We start from the raw sequence: 23,588 nt of genomic DNA, 5'->3' as shown, positions 1-23,588 counted from the left end.
CATACCCCGAAACATTACACAAGTGAAGGATAAAAACAATAGCAAGATGGGTTGGTTTGAACAGGAATGCAGGAACGAAAAGCGGGAATTATCGACCGCATTAAAATCAGCTAACCCCTGCGACCAGTGATCCCTGCCAAGCATTAGGAAATAATATAAGGATTTGATAAAAAACATAAAAGGAAGGCGGCAAGATAATAGACAAATGGGAGAGGCTAATCCAAGCCACTCGGAAGAAGGACCAAAACACCTTTTGGCAGATCGCCTGTTTCAGCGACCATGAGGAGGGCAACCCGTTTGAACTTGCAATAACTGATAATGCTTGGTATGCCCATGTTTCCAGTCTTTATGAAGAGGACAGACCTTCTTTCTTAGAATTAAAGGAAAGAATCAAGAGTTTGCCAAATATATTTTGGGGCAAATGCAGCAGATTACCTTGTCTTCTCCCTTAAGGAAGTGGGTGATGCTTTAAATTCAGAATGTGGGAGCAAAGCACTGGGACCGGATAAAGTCCCGGTGGATATTTACAAATTAGAAGCTAAGGTCTGGGTTGTCTATTTTCAACATGTATTTAACCTATACGCTAGGATTAATAGAGTTCCATCTAGTTGGACGCAAGCTGAGATTGTTCCCATAAATAAAAAGTGGGGAAGAAACGATCCAGGCAACTATCCTTCCATCTCCCTGCTTGATGCCATTGGCAACCTATTTGGCAAACCCGTCCTCACTAGACTGGAAGAATGGGCAGAAGATTCCAACTGCATCAGTTATTTGCAAGCGAGATTTGTGTAAAGCGTTAGTGCTATCGATCAGACCGTCAGACTCTGCGTTTTAATCGAGAAATACGTCATCTTGGCCTCTACTATGTTGCCCATACCCTTCATGGATCTGAAGACGGCCTTTGATGGCATCCCCAGCATGAACTGGGGAAAGCACTTCAAGGTAAGAATATTCCAAGTTTGCTAGTTAGAGCAATTGTGCAGCTACACACCGGTAATACCGCTAGGTGTAGGTATGGGAACAGTGGAAAGTTCACCAGACAGTTCCTAGTGGGGGTGTGAGGAAGGGCTGTGTTCTGGCACCAACACTCTTCTTCATCTATTTCAGTGATATTGTTAACCGCCTACCTTCTGATCTCACTGATTTACCTAAACTTGGAAGGAAAAAATCAGTATCCTCATGTTCACAGATGACACAGTATTGATTTCCCGAATGCCAAGTGGCCTTACAAGACTAGCAGGTCAGTTTGTTATGTTTTGTGATGTAAAGGGTCTAACTGTTAACCCAAGCAAAACTAAACTGATGTGGTGTGGCAAAAGGTTGGGCAAATACGCTAGCCTACCCATCCATATAGGGGGTATCAAAATTGATGAAGTCAAGACATTTGACTACATAGGTTTTATATTTTCCAACAATGGTAAATGGGGGGAAAACATTGATGAACGAACCTAACCCTATCCCAAAGTTGTACAGCCAACCTGAACTTTACCAAGAAGTTTGGGGATAATATTGTTCCTCTGGCACTGGAAATATACAGATTGCTGGCATTGGGGGCAGCAATATATGGAGCCGAACTGTGGGGTAATGGGATAACCTCCCGTTTAAATACCACAGAAAATGCATGGCTAAAAAAATCGTTCATTCGCCCAAGAGTGCACACAATGTGCTTCTGCCCTTTAAACTTGCTCTGAACCCAATCAGTGATCTAATTGCACTCAAACCACTGTTGAACTGGGTGAAACTGTGGTCCAGATTTGGGGGGATATTGTGAAGCACTCATGGACCTGATGAACTGTGATAGAACCATTATTCTCCCATGGTTTGCCTACATCAAGTCAACGCTGTATTGCCTGAAGCTGGAACGCTTTTGGCTTGATCCAAGGTCAATCCAGGCAAATGGCAAAACTGTCATCAAAGAGAATGGGCTTTTAGAAACAAGATTTCTGATTGTTTATCTCTAGCCTCTGGTTGGTGTTATCTGGCAAACAAATTAACCTGGGAGTGCAAGAGTTATGTGATGGATATTAAATGACCATCCGTGTGTGCACTCCTTATAAATCTAAGCTTGAATATTCTCCCCTTGTCACCTCTAAGGAACGGTTCCATGTAATCGCATGGATGCCGGAGCCCTTCTTTGTTCTATGTTGTCTGTCTTGTGAGCACCTTGAGGCCTATGGGCGATGGGGTGCTATACAAAAACAAAAATTAAAATAGATAGATAGATAGATAGATAGATAGATAGATAGATAGATAGATAGATAGATAGATAGATAGATAGATAGATAGATAGACATGTCCATCCTGACTTTGGCCACATCGTATAATCTGTAAAATATCACAAATGTCTATTCCATAAAATTATACAAGATTCGCCTGATGAACACTTGTGCAGATTGTAGGATTGTCTAGATATGCAATGCTGTTCCACCTATGCCAATGCATTGCAATGGCATGTTACCTCAGCGTTACTTGTACAACTCACACTGGATGGGCAAACAACAATCTGGCCATATGCTGTCCTTTTTATGGTACATGATGACCTTATCCTGCCACCGTGAAGAAAGAGTGCTCCGACATTAGGTTTATGGTCTATTTTCTCACTGTGGTTTTAGGGGTATTGAAACCGTCCTGGGGTATTAAAGAGCATCACAAATCTGGGAGAGGAGGACATTACAGTCTGGCATTATTTCACTCTAGGTATGAACCCCCCTTGTGGGGAATGTAAAACCATTTAACCCAAAGGCACCACTGTGATTCCAACCAAACTGTAGCCCAAACTCTCGAAAGTGGTAATAGTTGCAGAGCAGTTAAGATTAACTCAAGGGAGCAGGCAGGCTGGTAGGGTCTAGCCCACCTCCTCGCCGAGGCGTTTGCCACATGTTTTGCTGCATTTTTCTTATGAGGAGCAAGTCCCCCATATTTTCCTGCCACACTCCAAACCCCTTCCCCACACTCCCACTGCCACAAAAATCATTATTTAACGTTCCCTTACTCTGCACCCTAAACAAATGCTACAATAAAATTGGTGAAATGTTTCACTAACTGCGAGGAACACCCATGACGAGGAGCGTTGGTACCTGGTCGACAAGTACAGTTACTCAAAACAGTCACCCCGAAATAATACACTGCACAGGTATTCTGAAAATCTACACTTCATTATAAAATCACAAATAAAATCTATGGGTGAACTTTACATATAGTAAAACACAGTGTACTTATAAAAACAGCAATGGTTACTAAAGAACTTGCCCACTCCTAATACCAAGTGTAAAGCCACTATGTGGTTAGAGGTACTAGACATATAGATTTACGAGGTGGGAAGAAAGGTGAAATAAGTAATTTACATGGTCTTATTCAGAACTCAATATGCCACACTCTGCAGTCTGTGTAATTCCGACTCCTGTAGTGCATAATTCATGATTCAAATGTATACCATATATTACACAGGGCACATAGAGGGAGAAAAAAGATTAACACTTCATCTTTGGCAACCTGTGGTAAAAAGGGACTTGCAGAAACCCACGACAATGGGCCAAGGGTAACCCTGTAGGTACATTTTAAGAATAACCCGCCAAAGCTAAGTACTTAAATTCCCAGTTTTCAAGAGCACAGTGCAGGAATAGCAAAACAACTCAGTGAGTAGAATTCTTCTGTTTCTGGTGGTTGAGTTGCAGGGTCTGATCACGCTGGGACTTAAACCCCTGGTCAACGATGACCTAAACTATCCAAAAGAAGAACAACCACCATTCCCACAAGGGTGACCCACCAGCTCCTAGTGAAAACAATGCTGAGGACCACCCCAAAAAGGAGTGGTGCTCGAAGGAATCTGAGGCACCTGATATGGATAGCTCGATGAGCAAAAAAGGAGCAGCAAGTTAGCAGAAAATGGTCCCATAAAGGAACTGACGGTAGAGGTGACTGGGGAAGCCTCATACATACAGCAGAGGCGTTCCACCATCCTTCTGGGTGACTCCAGCTTCCTACATCGTGGCACGTGGCCATGAGGGTATATGGGAAGGAGGTGGTAAAAGGGCACAGAAACCATCCCAGAACTAAACACCCAGCAGATTAAGTGAGAAGGGCCACGGGGAGGATGAGGACAGCCCAGAAACGATGTCCAGCATCCAGAACAGGAAAAAGGGCCCAGCCAGTATGGGCAAACACGGCCCTAAAAGTCCAGCAGCAGCTTTGTGGAAAAATCCTCCAGCAAGTAAGAAAGCCTGCATTCCTCTAGCAAACATCCAACAGAACTGAAACAGTTTCAAGGTCTACCTTAGATATACCCATACATTCATAAGCCAGTCATTCAATCACACACAAGGCACTCACACAAGGTTGTAACAGCCAGTCGATCAGGCTGCTCATAACAACCACTAAACACACAGGTCCATCCACAAAGTATGTGTCATTGCCGGTCTTGGACAAGGGCTTTCCTAAACCAAGTCCACATATATTTATTTTATTTATTTATTGTGCATTTGTTAGGCGCTTATACAGTAAGTCAATTATGTCTTAAAGCGCCCACAGGACAGCAGGAAGGGAACATGAGATTGAAAGCAATGAATACAGTGGAAGATAAAGACAAACCTACTAAGCCCTGTGAGTATTCAGAACGTGCAAGTGCAGCAAGAAGAGGGGAAAGTGGGGGTGGGGGTAAGTGCTGGAATGTCAGTGCTCGTGGGTTAGCAGCAGATGAAGTGCATACAATGGTAAGTGCTATGTGGCCAGGAGCTGCATTGGGTAGAAAGTGCAGGCCTACCGGATTGTGGCTGGTGGTTGCCAAGTCAAGTGCTGCGAGGTAGGCAGAGGCTGCGGTGAATGGATTTGGGAGGCCAACTCACTGAAGGATACATAAGGGCCCTGGTCACCAATCACAGCGACTATGAGATTAGCAGAGGAGGGACGAAGGGAAGGAGGAGGTGAAGAGGTGCATGGCTGTTCCCAGGAAGAGCTCATGTTTGCCCAATGTCAATTTAGGTTCCCCAAAAATGTAAATGCCCAAAGTAAAATTCATCATTGACCCAAACGTCCATAGTTTCCTGAGAACCAGCAGAATGACAGGAATCAGCTGGAGCACATACAGGAAGTTGAAGTTCCAGTCAGCAATCATTGCACCCCTCCAGAGCTCACTGTACGGGAAATTCTCTGGAGAAGAACAACTGACACTTCTTATTGACAATGAAGATTAAAAGGTCCAACTGCGGATTCCCGCAAAGTGCACCAATCTCCTTGTTAAGATGGATTTCTGAACTCTGACCTGGAGGGGCAGAGGTTCAGAAGGCCAGCCTAGTTTCTTGGAACAGGGTAACCTCTGGACAAGCCAGACCAATCAGGGTAGCGATGGTGGCAGTGAAGACTTAGGGCCTCATTACCCGGTAGGCGGTGAGCCATGGCGCTAGTAGCGCCATGGCTCATGCCGGTAAAATACCTGCACCGCCTTGGCGGAAAGGGGATTTACCGCCCGATTCCAAGGTTGGAGGGGCGGTAAATCCCCTTTCCACCATTGCCCTTCCCCATTCCCGTTTCTGCCCCATAGGGCTCTATGGGAATGGGGAAGGCGCTAATTACGGCACCGCAATTTTGCGGTGCCGTAATTAGCTCCGAGGTCCCTTAGCGGGTTGGATTTTAACGCCTGCTAAAAGCAGGCGTTAAATCCCCCAACCCGCAAAGGGACCTCGTAGTAAGGCGGTAGGGATTTACCGGTACCGGTATTTTACCGGTACCGGTAAATCCCTACCGCCATCCGTGTAATGAGGCCCTAAGTCTCAAGAGGGGTGAGGGTGACTGAAAGACCTCAATGAGCACACAAGGCAAGGACACTTACAAATTACTCCAGACAGGTGTCATATTAAAAATATAGACACATTTATTACAAGGCCTTTGTAACATCGACCATAGCAAAGAATCACAATAATACTAAAGTAAACCAATACATAACAATCAATACAATATATATACAAGACCGAGGGGTCTAAGGAGTGAGGAGCACGTAATATGTAGACCACCTAGATGGGGAGGAAACAGGCAGTGCAAGTAATCGTTAGACCCAGTTCAACATCAGAAATACACCTAACTATGAGGTAGTCCGAGCCCTACGAAGAGAGGAGCCTTATGCTCAATAGTACCTGCACGCGCTTGTGCCAATGGACAAAATAGGGTCTCTTCAAGGATCTTTGACAGTTCAGGAAGGTGGATGAAGCGATGAAGAACAAGTCCCCACTACTCAAGCAAGGCCTCCACTTGTGGGCAGAGGCAGGGTGAGAGTGCGGGATAGAGTCGCTATTTCACAACAGCGGTAGAAAAGAAATGGGCTCCTGCGTGAGGGGCCACCGGTTGGGGTATGGACTACTCACTGGTCCCCGACGCAGGCAGACCCAGACTTCGCCAGTTCAGTTCACATTGCTGGCAGGTTTGGATGCGACAAGCAGGACGTCTCGACACCGTGTAGATTCCGCAGTAGCAGGATGCAGGGTCGAGGGGGTCAAAAATGCAGCGAACGTGCACAGGTCGTTACCATAGCAGGGCAACAGAGCAACCGCGTTTACTCTGGTCCGGGCGCACTCGTCTCACTTCAGACCTGGGAATGCCAAGTGTACGAAATTCGGTGTGAGGGTGCCATGGACACAGAGCTAGCAGTAGGCCAAGTTTTGAGGGCTTCCCCAAAACGGCAGCGGTGACAGAGCAAACGTCCCACTAAGCTGGTCAGTCCACTGGTTGGCCCAGGGACACTTCCAAAAAAAAAGAGGCTTACTTGCAGGGTTTGATGAAGGTGCCGAGAATAGTTGGTTCCACTATTCCAATGGGTCAAAGTGCCTTCGCAGACCTTCTAGGAAGATCAGAGGCAGAGGGGTCTCGCAGGATGACAGCGGGCTCAGGGTGCCAAACCTTCCAGCGGGTCACCAGCAGTTCCTCGACTTGGCTCCTTATCCCTTGTTCGGTGTGAACTCAGGAGATCGACCTGGTAGTGGTGTTTTCGGCCTCCTCTTATCCAAAGTTCCCTTTGCGCCAAAACTGAGAGGACCCAATGGGAGATCTGCTCACAAACACTCACTCCATACGTGGACCAATCACAGACCACGGTGGTCCCAGGCATTCAGGACACTCCAGACTCTCTGGCACCCAGATTGTGTACTGGGAACAGACATCCCAGCCCACATCCTGGAGGCACACACACAAGGCATGCAGAAGCCCGCGAAAATATTGGGTTTCACGGGAAAGTGCATGACCAAATAAGGACTAACCTGGGTCGGCTCGACCTGGGGAAGGTGAAGGGGCAAGATGGCCAAAGGACAGGACAAAGAACCGCGTGGCATGGCCATTTTGGAGCCAGGCCACCTATTCATGCCAAAATGCGGTAAGCGTGGATAACATGGCAAAAAAGGGTTCAAAACTTAAGATAAACGATAGCTGCCACAAGTCCTGTCTGAGACACATCTGCACAGTTCATAAAAATTCCAGCGAGAGTTTCTAGGGCCTTTGGAATGACTAGAGACCCAAGAGTGCAGTAAGGTAAGTTACATTGCACTCTTGTACATGTTGCACAAAAGCTGCAACATGAGGAAAGGACTAAGGGAAACGAAGTCTCCCAGTACTGACTGTCTTAAGGGCATGTCAGTTTCCCCATAAGAATTCAGCGAAAGCCCAGAGGAGTGAGGCGGAGGGCTGCGCTTCTCTGGCAAATTTTAGATCAGGGTGTAAAACAGCAAGAAGCAGTTTGGGGGTTGCCACATGGAGGGAAAATTACATTCAAATATGAAATCTTTCCTAACACTCCACACTCCTCTAGCACTCCCTGACAATGCTATAACCCATGGGCGGGTCTTCTTTCTCAAGTTGTCCACAATTATTCCAATGAGCTGGAACAACTGGGATTGTGTGACATGGGATTTGCGTACATTCCTGGAAAATCCCAAGCGGTGTACAAAGATGGCAACTATGATGCAGGTGGGTGGACAGCAGACCTGGGGTGCGTGCTCAAGTGAGCCAGTCATCCAAGCAGGTAAAGATGCAAATCTTGTCCCTTCTGAGAGGTGCGGTCACCGCAGCCAATAGCTTGGTGAAGACCTGGGGGGGACGTGGGGGGGGCTTGAGAAAGGCAGAAAGGGCAGGACTTTGAATTGGAAATAGATGTTTCCTTTGATACTTCCTGAGCTTTGGATGGAATGGCACATAGGAGAATACATTCTGAAAGTCCAGGCACACAAGCCAGTCCTGCAGTGCAGGCCTGTGTCCTTTTTAGGAACAGAAAAATGAAAGGAACACCAGCCCTTTCTCTTCTCTGTAGCAAGCGCAGGCTCCTTGGTTCTCTTCAAAACAGGTTGCCAAATGTCCGCCAACTTGTGGGTGCATGGGGGAGGAGAAGCATGCAAAGGAGAGTGGTAAAGTCAGTGTTACATGAAAAGGAGGCAGCAGCTCTGTGAGATGATCCATTAGGGCCAGGCAACAGACGTGGCTCATTTCCACTCCCTGACATACAGGGACAACCTCCCTTCCAAAGGACTACAATGAGTAACGATCAACTCAAAGGGGGTTTGAACTAGGGGTCACTGAGCGAAGTAATAGGAGGTCACTTAACATGTAGCCCTGTTACATGTGCCAATATTAAGTCTTTACATCAACGGGCAGTTGGGCTTTGAAATACAAGTGAAAGAGCATTGGTGTCTTGGGGCAATGTCACTTGATCTGTGGAGTGACTGCAGCGCTTGCCTGCACCAGTTCCCCAGTGAGCATCAGTCACACAGAAGTTACCAAAATGGGGTACATTTTCGGGATTGGACAGATGGTGGAATTATACAGCCTCCGCCATTCCACAATAGAACCAGCACCTCACCCAAATCTATGCTTCACGTTCTAAGTACCTTCTGTAAACTGTTAATAGTGCAATTTACATGAAGTGCTTCACTGTAATGGAGCCCTCATTTTCACCTCGATAATTTGGTGAAGTAAAAAGTTTTCTATCAGGCAAACTATTTTTTGTATCTTTTACTCCATGCTCTGATGCCAGGTTCAATTGTGAAGGAATGGGTTGCAACCTTGCAGGGAACCATTGCTATCTACTTAGGATACAGCGCAAGTGCAAACACCCTTGCCTTTTGCCGTGGAGGTGTGGCAGGGGAGCATTGTCTGGGAACGGTACTGCTAGGAGGTTCTGGAGATCGGGTAGCAGGGTAAAGAAAGAAATCAAATAAAAACAACGATGGAGTTACTGTGCTGGGGCCATTGGAAACGACCTCCTACCACCATAAAAGTACCCTCCAGTCGCAAAATGCCATCATGCCCTCATCCCACTTTGGATCTACTTGTACAAATAATACGCCAAATACGAGCACCAGATTACGGACCAAAATATTGGGCAATCAATGGAAAAATAATAGGGGTATACCGAAAAAGCAAACAGCTGTTGTACTATTACAAAGAGAACTATTATACTAAATAATGTGGGCGGAGATTCATAATATAAGATCATTAATGCGGAGGATCGAACACACAGTTTCGGGGCTGCTCGCTTTCCAGGTGAGGGTTCTATTCTCTAGCCCACCAACAATCTGGCAACGAACCCTGTCAGAGGAGATTTGTACCTACTTGGGTGCCCTGTGGGCAGGGCATACATCTGTGGGTATAACACATCTAGGGATTCACAAAGCGACATGTACTGGCAAAACAATGAACAACACCTCACACCACTGTATTGACAGCATCTCAGAGATATTTTGGGGGCAGAATGTTGCTCACAATGACATCAGCCAATTTGTGCTTTCACAAATCTGATGCACATTTTGCTTTTTGCACAAAATGCATTTCTTTATCAGTGAAAATCGCTTTCAAGGGAAAAAAGGGGCGTGGTAATCAAAAACCTGGTCTTTATTTAGCTACACTGAAACTATTCTCCATCATGCCATTTCTGTTAGCTTTCCTCCCAGTGATTAATGTTTTGGAACATATGGAGGTGTCAGGGAACATCAGTTATTCATTTAGCTGTACCGGCCATTATGTCTTTTTGGCCGGTGATCTTCGAGACAAAAGCAAGACTCTTTACTGGAACTCCTTGGGAGATGCAACGTTGTTGAATCGCCCATATGAGCTCTGCACTCTTCAGCAGGCTCACGTTACAAACTCAGGGAAAGGATGATGTCAATAATATAAAATTGGAACGCAAAGCCCCTGACTATTCTACAAATGACCTCTGACCTCCGGATGAGTTCCAGCTTTCACTTGTGGAGCAGTGTTTATTTCGCCAGAGCGAGCACTCCATTGAATATCACATGGCGTTCTGATTCACACTCTACTTGGAAGACTGCGCAGCAGTCACAGTGTTTCATTTGGAAGCCACCCAGGCTGCGTTTCCTTTTCTCCCACTTTATCCTCAAGGGGATTTCTGATCACCCTGTCCGATAATGAGCTGTGTTGGGAAGTAAGTCTGTGCTGTTCTTGTTTGGGTGTAAAGAGAAGCAACCTTTTTTGCCATTTGCATGCATGCATTTGGCATTGCAGCGGTTCATGTGTTCTCCCCAGACATTCCCATGAAACCCAAGTCTTGAGATGTTGCCCTGAAACATGCTATGTGCTTCGGTGGGGGCGGGGGGGGGGGGCTCCTCACTGTGTTTCAGTGTTATTTAGCCATGTTACTTCTGTTTCACACCTCTAGGCCTCCCCCTGGAGCCAATAATGTGTTTCTAACTAAACAGGATTTGTATTAATCTGTTCAGAACATTAAAAGCTGCACAGTGGTGTTCTCCTCCCCCCACCCCCCAACAGTACACACGTATACTACATATCAACGACTGGACGTATTTCATGCATCAAAGTTTACAAGAGATACTTACACAAGGAAGTGATAGCGTGACCATATATGATAAGGTATAAAAAGCCTCCTTCAATATGTAAAAGGATTGTTGTAGGTCACCTCTGAGAGATCTTATCAAGGATGCCAGCCTGCAACCTTATTCCTCCTTTCAGTCTCGGAAACCCTCTGCAAATTGCAATATCCTTATTTGGGCCTCATTACAAGTTTGGCAGTGCGGGGAAAAAAGTGGTTTTAGTTCCGTTACTTCCACCTTTTTATCAGTAAAGGAATTACCGCAGTTTGTTTACCACACCGCTGAATTATACATTTGGAGGTAAAGTGGAGGATTCACCAAAAATCCCCATGGAGTCCTATGGACTCCAGAAATGGGAAATGATCACCACTTATGATCATGTGGAAAACGCATGGCGGCAAAGTGGCGGTAAGGGTAATCGAGTTTGGTGGTAATTCAGCAGATTTACCCCCAAATTACTACCAGACTCGTAATGAGGCCCAATGTACGGTAGGGATTACTTTATCCCATATACTGTTTTAACATATCTCTCATCTCGATCAACAAATTACATAGATCATATGGCACCTGACGGAAAAAGGATGATAATGCATTTGGACTGAAGCCGTGCCATTTCACAGGTAAGGCACACTTACATGATAGAAAAGAGCTTTGTTTTTAGGACTTTATTTGATCTGTAAATAGTGCTGATTCTAAAAGCAAGGCTTCCACTAAAGGAGCATCTCTAACAGTAAATAGCCCACCTACTCACCTATACTGCGGAAACCTTTTTCAGCTAGAAAAGGCAGGGGGAACCAGCTTCCCTGTTATGGCAGCCCAACTTTGGAACGCCTTACCCCTTTACTAAGATCTAACCAACCCTTCTGCCTGTTTAGGCGTAACACCATAAAATGGCTTGTTACGAATGACACCAACAGCCAGCCCTAGTCCTGCACATATGATGTTACCTGGCATCACATACTGCTATAACCCCCGACTATAATCCTCCCTGACCACCAAGTAAGCTCATTCCTCCAAGGCGCATTTGTATATACCTCTCTTCAGCCGGTTTTCTATGTATAACCTAATGTTTCAATTGTTCCACTGTAACTATTGTAATGTATATACATTAAAGGGATGGTCTAGTACAATTTTTTATTTAAAAAATAAATAGGCCACATAAAAAAAAATATACTAGCATCCTCCGTTTTAAAACTTCCTATGTAAAATTTTGAGCTATTCAAGCTCAAAATTCGAAAAAGCAAGCACAGGGGCGCCGCCATTTTGTGAAATGGAGGCCCTCCTGTGCTGGCTTTTGCTTTTGCGGCACTAATGAAGGAAAAGCCAGCCAGCTGGAGTAAACAAAGTCTACCGCTGAGTGGCTTTCCCTTCATTAGTGCCGGGACTCGGAGGACGCGGACCGGAGACCAGAGCAGGAAAGCTGCAGCTGAATCTCGGTAAGTGCTATTTATTTTTTTTAGAAAAAATAAGCACTAGCTGCAGTTTTTTTTCTAAGTTTTCCGGGCTGGAGGAGCCCGGAAAACTTAGAAATAAAACCGCAGCTTTAAAAACGTTGTATTTATGTTTGCGGTCGCTTTTGAAGCGACCGCAAACATAAATACAACGTTATTGTGTTGGAAAACGCTGCGGTTTTAAAACCGCAGCGTTTTCCAACACAACCGCGTGTGTTTCTGCCTGCTGTGGCTATCACTTTGGGTCTCCGGTGCTCCCGGAGACCCAAAGTGAAAGCCACAGCAGGCAGAAACACACGCGGTTATGTTTACATGCCGCGTAGTGTTTCTACCTGCAGCTGATTTCCAATTTGGGGCTCTCGGGCTCCCCTTGGGGAGCCCGAGAGCCCCAAATGGGAAATGCTAAATGCTGCGTTGTCTGCCTAAATCTGCTTTCCCATTTGGGGCTCTCGGGCTCCCCGTGGGGAGCCCGAGAGCCCCAAATGGGAAAGCAGATTCAGGCAGACACAACGCGGTTGTTTTCCGCAATGCCGCGTTGTGTCTACCTGCAGCTGATTTCCAATTTGGGGCTCTCGGGCTCCCCTTGGGGAGCCCGAGAGCCCCAAATGGGAAATGCTGAATGCTGCGTTGTCTGCCTAAATCTGCTTTCCCATTTGGGGCTCTCGGGCTCCCCGTGGGGAGCCCGAGAGCCCCAAATGGTAAAGCAGATTCAGGCAGACACAACGCGGTTGTGTTGGAAAACGCTGCGGTTTTAAAACCGCAGCGTTTTCCAACACAATAACGTTGTATTTATGTTTGCGGTCGCTTCAAAAGCGACCGCAAACATAAATACAACGTTTTTAAAGCTGCGGTTTTATTTCTAAGTTTTCCGGGCTCCTCCAGCCCGGAAAACTTAGAAAAAAAAACGCAGCTAGTGCTTATTTTTTGTAAAAAAAAAATAAATAGCACTTACCGAGATTCAGCTGCAGCTTTCCTGCTCTGGTCTCCGGTCCGCGTCCTCCGAGTCCCGGCACTAATGAAGGGAAAGCCACCCAGCGGTAGACTTTGTTTACTACAGCTGGCTGGCTTTTCCTTCATTAGTGCCGCAAAAGCAAAAGCCAGCACAGGAGGGCCTCCATTTCACAAAATGGCGGCGCCCCTGTGCTTGCTTTTTCGAATTTTGAGCTTGAATAGCTCAAAATTTTACATAGGAAGTTTTAAAACGGAGGATGCTAGTATATTTTTTTTTATGTGGCCTATCTATTTTTTAAATAAAAATTTTTACTAGACCATCCCTTTAAGCATGTTTTCTATCCATAATTTAAAGTTTCCATTGTTCCACTGTAACTATTGCACCTATTGTATTCATTGTAACTAAGCTTAAAGTATACTTGTAAACCTTCTGTGCAAAAGGCGCCAGATACCCCCGGGTTGGGTGCGCCATACAAATAAATAAACAAACAAACCTTTACTTGTGAAATTCATACGGAGAAAATAATTAGCACATGCCATTTTAGGCCTCGTTTGCTTTAGGATGGTGCTTAACTATAGGTGCCTTTATTCATCAATATGACAGTGGGTGCACATCTTGTCCCAAACGTGTATATGGACACACCCTGAAGTCATCTTAGTGTCTTTAAGAAAAATGTGGAACTCAAAGCCATGGGATCAGGTAAACTGTGGCGAGGTTGAGCCAAGGAGTTAAGTAGAACTGATGCCAGTGAGGATCTCCGAAGGAAGGCACATGAAAATGGGCATAGTCGGAAGTCAATGAACGGATGGACTCTATCTTGGGATCATAGCTGCAAGTCCACAGAGGGAAAGCATCTACCTGGTGATCATGGTGCTGCAAGTCAATGGAGAGATGGCATCTATCTGGGATCATGGTTGCAAGTCAATTGGGGCATGGCATCAATCGGGGGATCATGGCTGCAAGTCAATAGAGGAAAAGCATCTATACGAGGATCATGGCTGCAAGTCAATAGAGGGATGGACTCCGTCTTGAGATCATGGCTACAAGTCCATAGAGGGAAACCATCTGTCTGGGGGTCATAGCTGCAAGTCAATGGAGAGATGGCATCTATCTGGGAACATGGCTGAAAGTAAATGGGGGCAGGGCACCAATCGGGGGATCATGGATGCAAGTCCATAGAGGGAAAGCACCTATGCGAGGATCCTGGCTGTAAGTCAATAGAGGGATGGACTCCATCTTGAGATCATGGCTACAAGTCCATAGAGGGAAACCATCTGTCTGGGGGTCATGGCTGCAAGTCAATGGAGAGATGGCATCTATCTGGGATCATGGCTGCAAGTCAATGGGGGCACGGCATCTATCTGGGGATCATGGCTGCAAGTCAATGGAGGGATGGACTCTATCTTGGAATCATGGCTGCACGTCCATAGAGAGGACACATTCATATAAGGATCATGGCTTCAAGTAAATAGAGGGAAAGCATCTGTCTGGAGATCATGGCTGCAAGTCAATGGAGGGATGGCATCTAATTGGGGTCATTGCTGCAAGTCAATGGAGGGATGTCATCTATTGGGAGATCACAGCTGCAAGTCAATGGAGGGATGCCATCTATACGAAGATCATCTGACAAAATGATCACCTCCATCCCAGCACAGAGCCCATAAGACTGACTTTGCAGAGGTGGTTGAAAGAGAATGGAATTGTTTAGAATGAAATCCCACAATCGGATTGCAATTGCATCAATGCTGTTTATCCATGCAGAGATCCTCGAAGATTCGACACACAGAGCTACTCTGTCCCCCTCACTGGCCTCAATCCAACCAGATGGTCTCAACCCATCAGATGATTCATTAACGTCCCTGGGATCTAGCAGCTTTGTGTTAGAAAGTCACACTGGGTATTACTCCTTTGGGGAGTAGAGGAGCTGTGGGGGCCAAGGATGTCCACCCACTAGGTGATGCGCTACCTGGACGTGCTACGTGCGGGATTCTCCAGGGACCCTCGGATTTCCCCAGTGCCTTGAGTTTAATGTCAACAAAGGCAGATGTGGATCACAGTCCCCAACATTAAGTATTATTTATGGGAAAGGTGCACATTCCCCAACACCCCGAATAAAGAAGGCGAGCCAAACGAAACAGTGCCCTCACCGATACAGCACACACCCAGTTCTTTCAGACAGATGACAGATTTCTGAGGAGGGATTGCTCTGGTGGATTGAAATGTTTCCACCCAGGAGCACAGCTTAAGTCTCAGCACTGGTTGGAAGGTAAGCATTCACATCTTACTTTGGAGTTACCGCAGTACAGCAAACAACCAACAAGCAGTCAGAACGCCACGAGGCATATGACTGAAATCTTTCTTCTGCCTGACTTCAAAATGCATGTACTGCTTTTAAGCAACTGGCTGTTGCCATGCAAACAACAATAAATGATAGGGGACAAACCTAAGAGTTTCCTAATAACTGTATCTCAGATCCTGGGGAAGCCAGCCTGGGAGACAACTCTAAGAACTTTCTGAGGACTACATATCTGAGGCTAAGAGAGGCCAACACAGAGTTCTGCAGAGCTTGATGGGAGCAATACCACCGACGACAGCAAAAGATGCTGGCCCAGGAGGGCAACCCGTGGCAGGAGGATAATAATATCACAGCATGCCAAATGCCCCAAGCAAATAGAAGTAGAATGTGCCGGTAGGAGTGTGCTACAAGATACTGTGACTGGCCAAGAAGGGCGACCTGTGGCTACAGGGTGAGAACAGGGTGAGATATTCCTGATAAGTACCCTAAAGCAGAGGGGAACATGTGCTTGTTGGTAGGAGATTGTGTTATACCCCTGGGATTGTGAGTGCTCAAGACGATAACTGGGTGCTGTATGCCTGAGCAAACAAGGGGGGTTCTGGGACTGTCTCTCTACCGGCCTATATGCTGAGTTAGAGTCTCAACCAGAGTCTTTAGCTGACCATCCTTTCACAGAAGAGAAATGTCCACTACATATCCGACTTTGTCCTGCCCGACGGCAGTCCAGCACCAAAAAGCCAGGCAATTCTCTTCTGAACAAGAGTACAAACAACAACCCCAGACAAGTGTTTCTGTCTGGCTGGGCCTCGTCAGTGAGGTGGAGCTGTGCCTCGCTAAGAACACGTGTCTGGGGTTGCTGTTGGTACTCTTGTTCGGAGGAGAATTGCCTAGCATTTCGGTGCTGGACTGCCCCAGGACAAAGACTGATATGTTTTGGATATTTCTCTTCTGTGAAAGATAGTGAACTAAAGAATCTGGGTAAGGCTCTTGTAATCAGGAATAATGTCTGGCAGAGGGACTCCCAGGACCCCCCCCTTGTTAATTTGCTGTATGCCTGAGACCATGAGTTGAATCTCCCTGAGTGTGTACCTTAGAGTAGGGAACACTGGAGAAGACCAGTATTGCCATAGATGGGCTTCTGAGACAGAATAAGTTAACCCAGCCTGACATCTTTTTACATACTATCCCTTACCAGTTGTAGTGGCACCCCCCGCAGAACCCCTCTCATCCTGACAAATGTAATCACGATTGCTTGACCTTTGTCCTTGACTTTAGCATGTCCTGTTGATCCTTCATCACATTGTGAAGAGCTTTTGCCTAAAGCTCTGGAATAAATAGGAATCTAGTCACGTGGGAGGATTAAGAGCTAGCTTCCAGAGCAAAGGAATTACTTCTGTTTCTATCCAAAAATACACATCTGGCACACAAAAAAAAAATTGGCAATGTGAAGAAGGAGTCAATTATGAAAGTTTCTCTGCTTTACATAACAAATTAACACTAATTCAAAGTATGTTTATATCCAGATGAGCGGGTCTTGGGAAATAATAGGATCCAGAACTTAGCAGCCCTATTCCTCTTCAGTATAAAGAGATTTGATCATATCAGAAAAACATCGATTTAAAGCTGCTATATCTAATCCATGAGGTAATCAAAGGTCAGGCGCTTCACTGCTTGTCAACAGATCTGAAAGCCTACCAGCCAACCAGACGCCTAAGATCAGCTTCTCATGCCCTGCTGTTCCTGCAAAAGTGAGAATACACCGACTAGGGCGGTACACCTTTCCTTCATCAAGGCTCAGGCTGCGAATCACGCTACCTGCACCCCTATGTCTGTAGCGCAGCAGATTCAGATTCACTTTCATTTCACTTTCACTATTTCCTTCTGTTCGCCACACTGTCCTTTCCTCATAGTGCTTTGAAGCTGCCATAAGGTTACATTTAGAGCTTAACAAAACCCTAAATGAAGAAAAAGACAAAACAATGTTTGAATCAGAAGGAAGGAAACTGTAAACAACTCCGTGAGCGAAGGCAGACTTTCATAGAGAGAGGACTGCTTCTCGAGGCTACAACAAGCGAGGATGGGTCAAAGCAGATTTAAATGAATCCACCTGGGTTGCCCATTTCTGATTTCACAATGCACTCTAGTTGACTGCAGACAGCGCCAAATAATAAAGACAAGTTTAGCGCTCATGTTATCTAGTAGTGACACTACACATACACTATTGCATTGCAGCCTTCTAGATCAGAATCTACTCTTTCCAGTGAGGCTGAGGCGGACGCATTCATCAGTCTTTCTGCAATTAAGCTCGTGGTAGCACCTGCCTAGTCTACATAATCTGCCTTTTAAATAACATATAAAATACCAGACAGGGCTGTGGACTGTGGATTCTATCTGAGCTGCTGAACATCACCACCTGCTTCCTTTCAGTATTTCAGTTCTTATCTTAATAGCACCCATTGCTGCAGAGCCCCACACAAGCCCCGCGCTACGCCAGGCGCCGAAGGCCTCCATGTATGACATTCCAGTGTCTACTCACCATCACCTCCAGTATATGAAACATTTCTGCACCACTGCTCGAGAGGCGGTTGGGAATGATAACGTGAACGAATGATCCGGGAGAATTACTTGGTCCAGCATTGTAAATCTGCAGAAACGTGAATAAAGGGCAAGATGTCAGCCTAGGGCACAGGAGTGTTATCGTTTTATCAGTTTAATACAGTTTGATTTCTCTCACCCCTTGCCCCCACCCAAACACAGAGTCAATGTCAATAACAGTAATTCGTCATAAGCATTAGGTCGACGCTGCGTGCAATACACCAGCACTGGTGGCGAAACAATGTACAATATCTGGGACAGGAGATTGCAGGACACATATCAGGAGGGGCTCGGGAGGGGGGGGGAGCTAGCCTGGCATAGGGAATGGCAGTGGTATGCACACCCCTGGCAGAAGGGAGCAGGATATGAACCTGTGGCGGAACGTGACATGTATACGTATCTCAGTGGTGTGCCACTCCCGGTGGCCCCACATAGCCCACATCTTCCCGGTGGATGGAAGAAAGTGGTCGTTGGTAACGATTTGCCACATGCAAGCAGAGCTGCCGGTATACCAGACTGCCACTGCCGGGGTGCTCTCTAGTACATGGGAGTGAAAAACATAGACTACAGGTTGCACTCACCTCCCCGCCACCTGGCATAAGAAATACCATCTACCTGTAAGCCCAGCAGCTAGAGCACAAGGCCTCTGCTCACCTGTAAAGCTTTGGTAGCGTTACTCAAGGCTTACAGCAGCAGCGCCATGATGCGTCGGGGATGGAACTCACTTCCCCAGCCATGGCTGGAGTAGAGGGATATATAGTTGGCTCATGCTGATGTTTGCGTTAGTATTAAAAGACATTTAATACCCCTGAGGGGACAATATTGCTCAAAAATGTTATTACGCCTGACACTCAGAAGCCAGTACACCCACCAAACTCTCTCTGGGAAGTGTAGGCTGGGCACTAAGGCAGACTTACGAGATATGGGGTTTGGTATGCAGGGGCAGTTAACAGCACTTAAGAGACAGCCAAGTGACAGAGGCCTGCACAGATCTATAATGATATTCTACGGATTAGGGCAAAAGCACATGTAGGAAACACTTAAGAACCATATATACTACACACCCTGAATAATAAAACCATTGGTCCCATTGCAAGAGGCCCAGAAGCGGTCCAGAAGTCGTAAGTGCACTAGGTGCCAGGCTTGGGGCCAGCTAGGAGGTGGTTCTGATCTCCAAAGCAGATACTTTAAGACCCCCAGCTACTCCCAGAGTGACATGGGACCCCAGGACAAGGCAGGTATGGGGAGGTGGTGACTAAACCCTGATAAGGGATGTGCAGAACGGCGAAGGTGGAACACAGGCTCCAGACAAGCCCCACTTAACTGGGGGGCAGCTGCTGCAGGTGACAAGATTACAGTGCCTCAATCTGAAAAGTCCTATAGCCCAACTCCTGACAGTGTCCACAGCAGCAATGGTAACTCTTCAGTGAATGACCAGCCCCATGAGAGGGCATGAGAATGGTTAAGCTGTCTTTTCTCTTTGGATTCTTGGTTCCAGTGGGCAAACTCCGGAAGGCCTCCTGTCCCTCTCCTCTCATCCAGAATCTGGGCAGAATATTTCCCCAGCCAACCAATGGGAAGTTTTTGCACCATTCATAGAGGTAGTGGCTGTCTAATCATGGACATCCAGCGACCCTACATCGGCCCAGCAATACACAATCATTGGGATAAATATGGATTTAGATCAGGCAGCCCCAATCCCAGTTCCAGTCACACAGGGAACTGAGCAGGAATCCAAGGATTGATCCCAGGGAAATGTATTCCCTTATTTATAGATCTTTTGCCCAAGAGGGCAGGAGCACAGCCAGAAAACAAGATAGCCGAGTGACAGGTCTTTAAACACGAACAGCAGCCATTTTGAGTATTACGTACTCAAAATGGCAGCTTTGCTTAAATACCAATGGTGCAAGGTCATGCACAGGAACAACTTGTAAAACATGGTTCACTGCCGCCAGCCTGTCCCGGCACATGACAATGACACTAAAATGTTGACAGACAAAAAGAAAAAGGGACACAGATCACCAGGATAAAACTCCACTGTGCGTGGTTTGTGCCACAAAATAAAAATACACGAAAATACAAATGGTCTATATATATTATTACAGGGCCTGTGGTAGCGGCTCTGTAGTTATGGTTCAGTTGCTCAACCCATAGGAAGAGCACTTTTTAGATGGCTTATAACTTCGCCCCCCCATGAATGAACCCTAACAAAATTTAGCACAAAAAAACATATATGGCCGCGTCAGATTGATTCTGCAACGTTTGGTGAGGTTTCGTCAAGGGCGGGCAAAGTTATAGGGGTGGTCCCAAAATTTGTGGTTTTTCCCATAGACACAAAAGAAAAAAATGTTCACGCCTACAAAAAGTTTCACGCCTATGCCTACAGCCCAAACCGCTGGATGGATTTTCACCAAATTTGTAAATCCATCCAGTAGTTTTTTTTAAATGACCAAAAAAGAATTAGTGATATCTGGGTTCGGTCCGCAGACTCAGTTCCTTGTTGCGCCCGCTGATTGGATGGTGAAAAGCATGAGGTGCATCAGAATTTTTGTAAACTACCCCTATGTTGGATTCGCGGACAGCGCCGGTGTCCGCAAATATTGCGGTAAAAGCAAATTGAAAAACACAACATTTCACTTGTCAAACATATTAAGCAATCTTTGGGGAGGTGAGGGATGAGGTGATGGGATATGGCCTTAAAAAGCAATTTTTCTTCTCCGATGTCTGCGAACAATTCGGGGACAGCCCTGTAATGTTCGCGGACTTCTTAGATGTTCGAAGCATCTATGCTTATTTGTGCATTACAGTGTTGGTTAAAAGCAGTTTTTGGATGGCTTATAACTTTGGCGCCACTCAATGAAACTGCATTAGATTTTGAAATGTAATTCTAGACCTGATTCTGAATGGTTTAGGAAAGTATGTTGTTGATTTGTCAAGAGGGAACAAAATTAGCGGGCAGGTTCCAAAATATTGTAAAGGCTTATAAATTTGCAATGTGAGCTTCGCCCAAGAAATCGAACTTGCCTTACCTGAAAGGTGAAGTTTATAGGCTGAAAATGACACTCCAGGTCCTCCAATAGAACAAAGTTTGAAGCATCCACAGACTCGCCATAGATGAAGGAGGATGGCGACACAGTCCTGAAACATTGACAGGGGGTGGTTAATGATTGCGCTTGAATGGCTGTGTTTCAGATTCACAGCGCTTTAATTGGGCACACTGACTCCCCCGAACTGTTTGCAGCAACCTTATATGATCACCAAGTGGCAGCTAGGTGTGATTATGTGATCATAGAACGTCCACCCAATTACCATCTCCTGATTATGTAAGGGTTGTGGTTACTTTATTTCGGGACAGGTAGATTCCAGCGCAGGTTTTTATATCGAGGGACAAATCATGGATTCGTTCTCAACGAATGTTACTGCAAATGTATGTGGGGGGTGGGTTAGGCTAATACAAAAGGTAAGGGGGATAGAGGCGAGGTGGGCGGGCTGCAGGGGGGCTCCCCCCACATACTTTTCCTGTAAAATGTCCTACAAAAAAACCAAATGTAGAAATCACATAGAACCCTTTATTTCTTATCACGCCGGACGGACGGTCAGCCCCATCCAGAATATACATTTTGTCTGCCCCTCGCACTTCACTTAAAAAAATATGTGTATTCTATACTGTGCAGTCTTGCATTCAGCTGGGATATGGAGATGGATATGGATTACTAAGGGGGCCTACTTTTCAGGTGCACTTTAACCTTTGACCTGTAATGAAATATATTATTCCAGGTCTATACAGACATAATGGGTTGTGTCTCTTGGCGCTTTGTCCAAAATGGATATGGTTTAGTGCCAGGTCCCTTATTGCTTTTTTAAGCCAGGTTTTTAGGGCCTTGTGGAGTGCAAGGTGGTCAGGGAATGGAGAAAATCCTGGAAGCCAGGTGGCACCACAGCTGGGGAGTGAGGATGCGAAATCACATCAACTAGAGCCAGGGTCTGCAACCTGTGGCTCTCCAGGTGTTGTGGACTCGAACTCCCATGGAACCTCCCATTCAAAACCACCTGCTGAGCAAAAGGTTGCAGACCCCTGTTGTCGAGTATGAATTAATTAATCTTTTGTAACACACCTAATACCAGCGACCAGTCTAAGCGATCGACTGGCATAGCCTTGCTTCCAAGACATATGCGTTGCCCCTGAGCTCTCCATCCCAGCTGTGCTGACCGGTGGAATCAAGGAATGAAGAGAAGATAGTCCAAATAGGATCAAGGATTCTGGGTGGACAATAACGCTGGAGCTTGGAGGTGGGGAAAGGTAGGCCAAGGTTTTTGAAAGCTCAATGTGCCATGCAGAGTAATCAAAAATAGATTCGTTTAGCCACTGGAAGCCAGAGGAGAGGTGGAGAAGGTTGGCATGATGTGGGCAACCTTCTTGAGAACGAGATGGGCTGCATCATTTGGAGCTTGGTGGAGCGGAGGAGTAAGTAGGGTAAGCCAAGTTCAGCAATGTTCCCATAGTGGAGTCTTGGGAATCGGAAGGCATTCACTGCAGTTACTTCCTGCAAGAACAGGAAGTGGTGAAGTATTTTCTGAAGGGTGAAGGGATGAAAAAAGCAGGAGCTGACTGGTGGTGAAAGGGTGTGGGAGGGGCCAAAATAGGAAAGACAGGTGAACAGGTGGATGGAGCCTATATTGGGGGCTGCGATCGGAAAGCCCGATCTCTGTGCTGTCACTGTTAACCTTAAACCAGTTTTTATGCAATCCTGAAAATATTTCTGTTTTTTTTTCCACATCCTGAAATGAGCAAGAGAGATGGATAAATGACATACTTAAGGAAGTCTCCTTTAGCCCAGACACTGAGACGATGGCCGGGGCCTGTGCAGTGCATTACACTCTGCATGGGGTCTGCTGCTATTGGAGCATGCACAGATCTTAGCTCCACCCATATATTTTGCATAAATGCGTGCCTAGCAGTTTACCATACAGGGCCATATTCCCATGTTAATCGGTTTTGGAATTTCAACCTTAGGGATCTGGTAAAGGGAGTGACATTTTATTTTCTATTAGTTAGGAAGCTGTGTGGACTGCATAAAACCTGCATAAAACCTTATGGAAGGTGTCTTTTCTAAAGCATATGAAAGACATTTCAATACAACATAGTATTCTAGAAAGGTTGCTGAGTAGGCACATAATCATGGTTCTAGAGCAGTGGTGTTCAAACTGGGGGGCTGCCCTGTCCCTGAGGGGCCTGAAGGAATTAAGATGACCGATCTATTAAAAGACAAGGAGCGACCCACAGAGTCCGAGCGTCATACAGTAAAGAAACCTCAGTCGGCTTGAATTTTGCCTGAGAGACAAACAAGAGATACAATGAACTAGAAAAATATTGTAAAAAATCTAAGTTTGATTAAAAACAATAAAAAATAAAAAAAATAAAAAAATAAGATGACTGTTTTTAATTTAAAACAAGAATTAGGGTGACTACTTTTAAT

The 23,588-nt window shown here is 45.9% G+C and overlaps 1 protein-coding gene across 1 annotated transcript in view; it reads right to left on the bottom strand.

The window, feature by feature from the left end:
• The window catches only part of ITGA9 (integrin subunit alpha 9), a 1,159,507-nt gene that overhangs the window by 271,527 nt on the left and 864,392 nt on the right, over positions 1-23,588 (bottom strand). The window contains exons 22-23 of the mRNA XM_069613210.1: positions 21,141-21,249; positions 18,053-18,160 (exon numbers count right to left, since the gene is read on the bottom strand). Coding sequence (XP_069469311.1) covers positions 18,053-18,160; positions 21,141-21,249 — 217 coding nt within the window. The remainder of the gene's footprint in view (positions 1-18,052; positions 18,161-21,140; positions 21,250-23,588) is intronic.

The sequence above is a fragment of the Ambystoma mexicanum genome, chromosome 5p, assembly GCF_040938575.1.
Source record: "Ambystoma mexicanum isolate Mex_15411 chromosome 5p, UKY_AmexF1_1, whole genome shotgun sequence".
Lineage (NCBI taxonomy): Eukaryota > Metazoa > Chordata > Amphibia > Caudata > Ambystomatidae > Ambystoma > Ambystoma mexicanum.
Note: the sequence above shows the minus strand (reverse complement) of the source record. Positions and strands in the feature narration are given on the sequence as shown.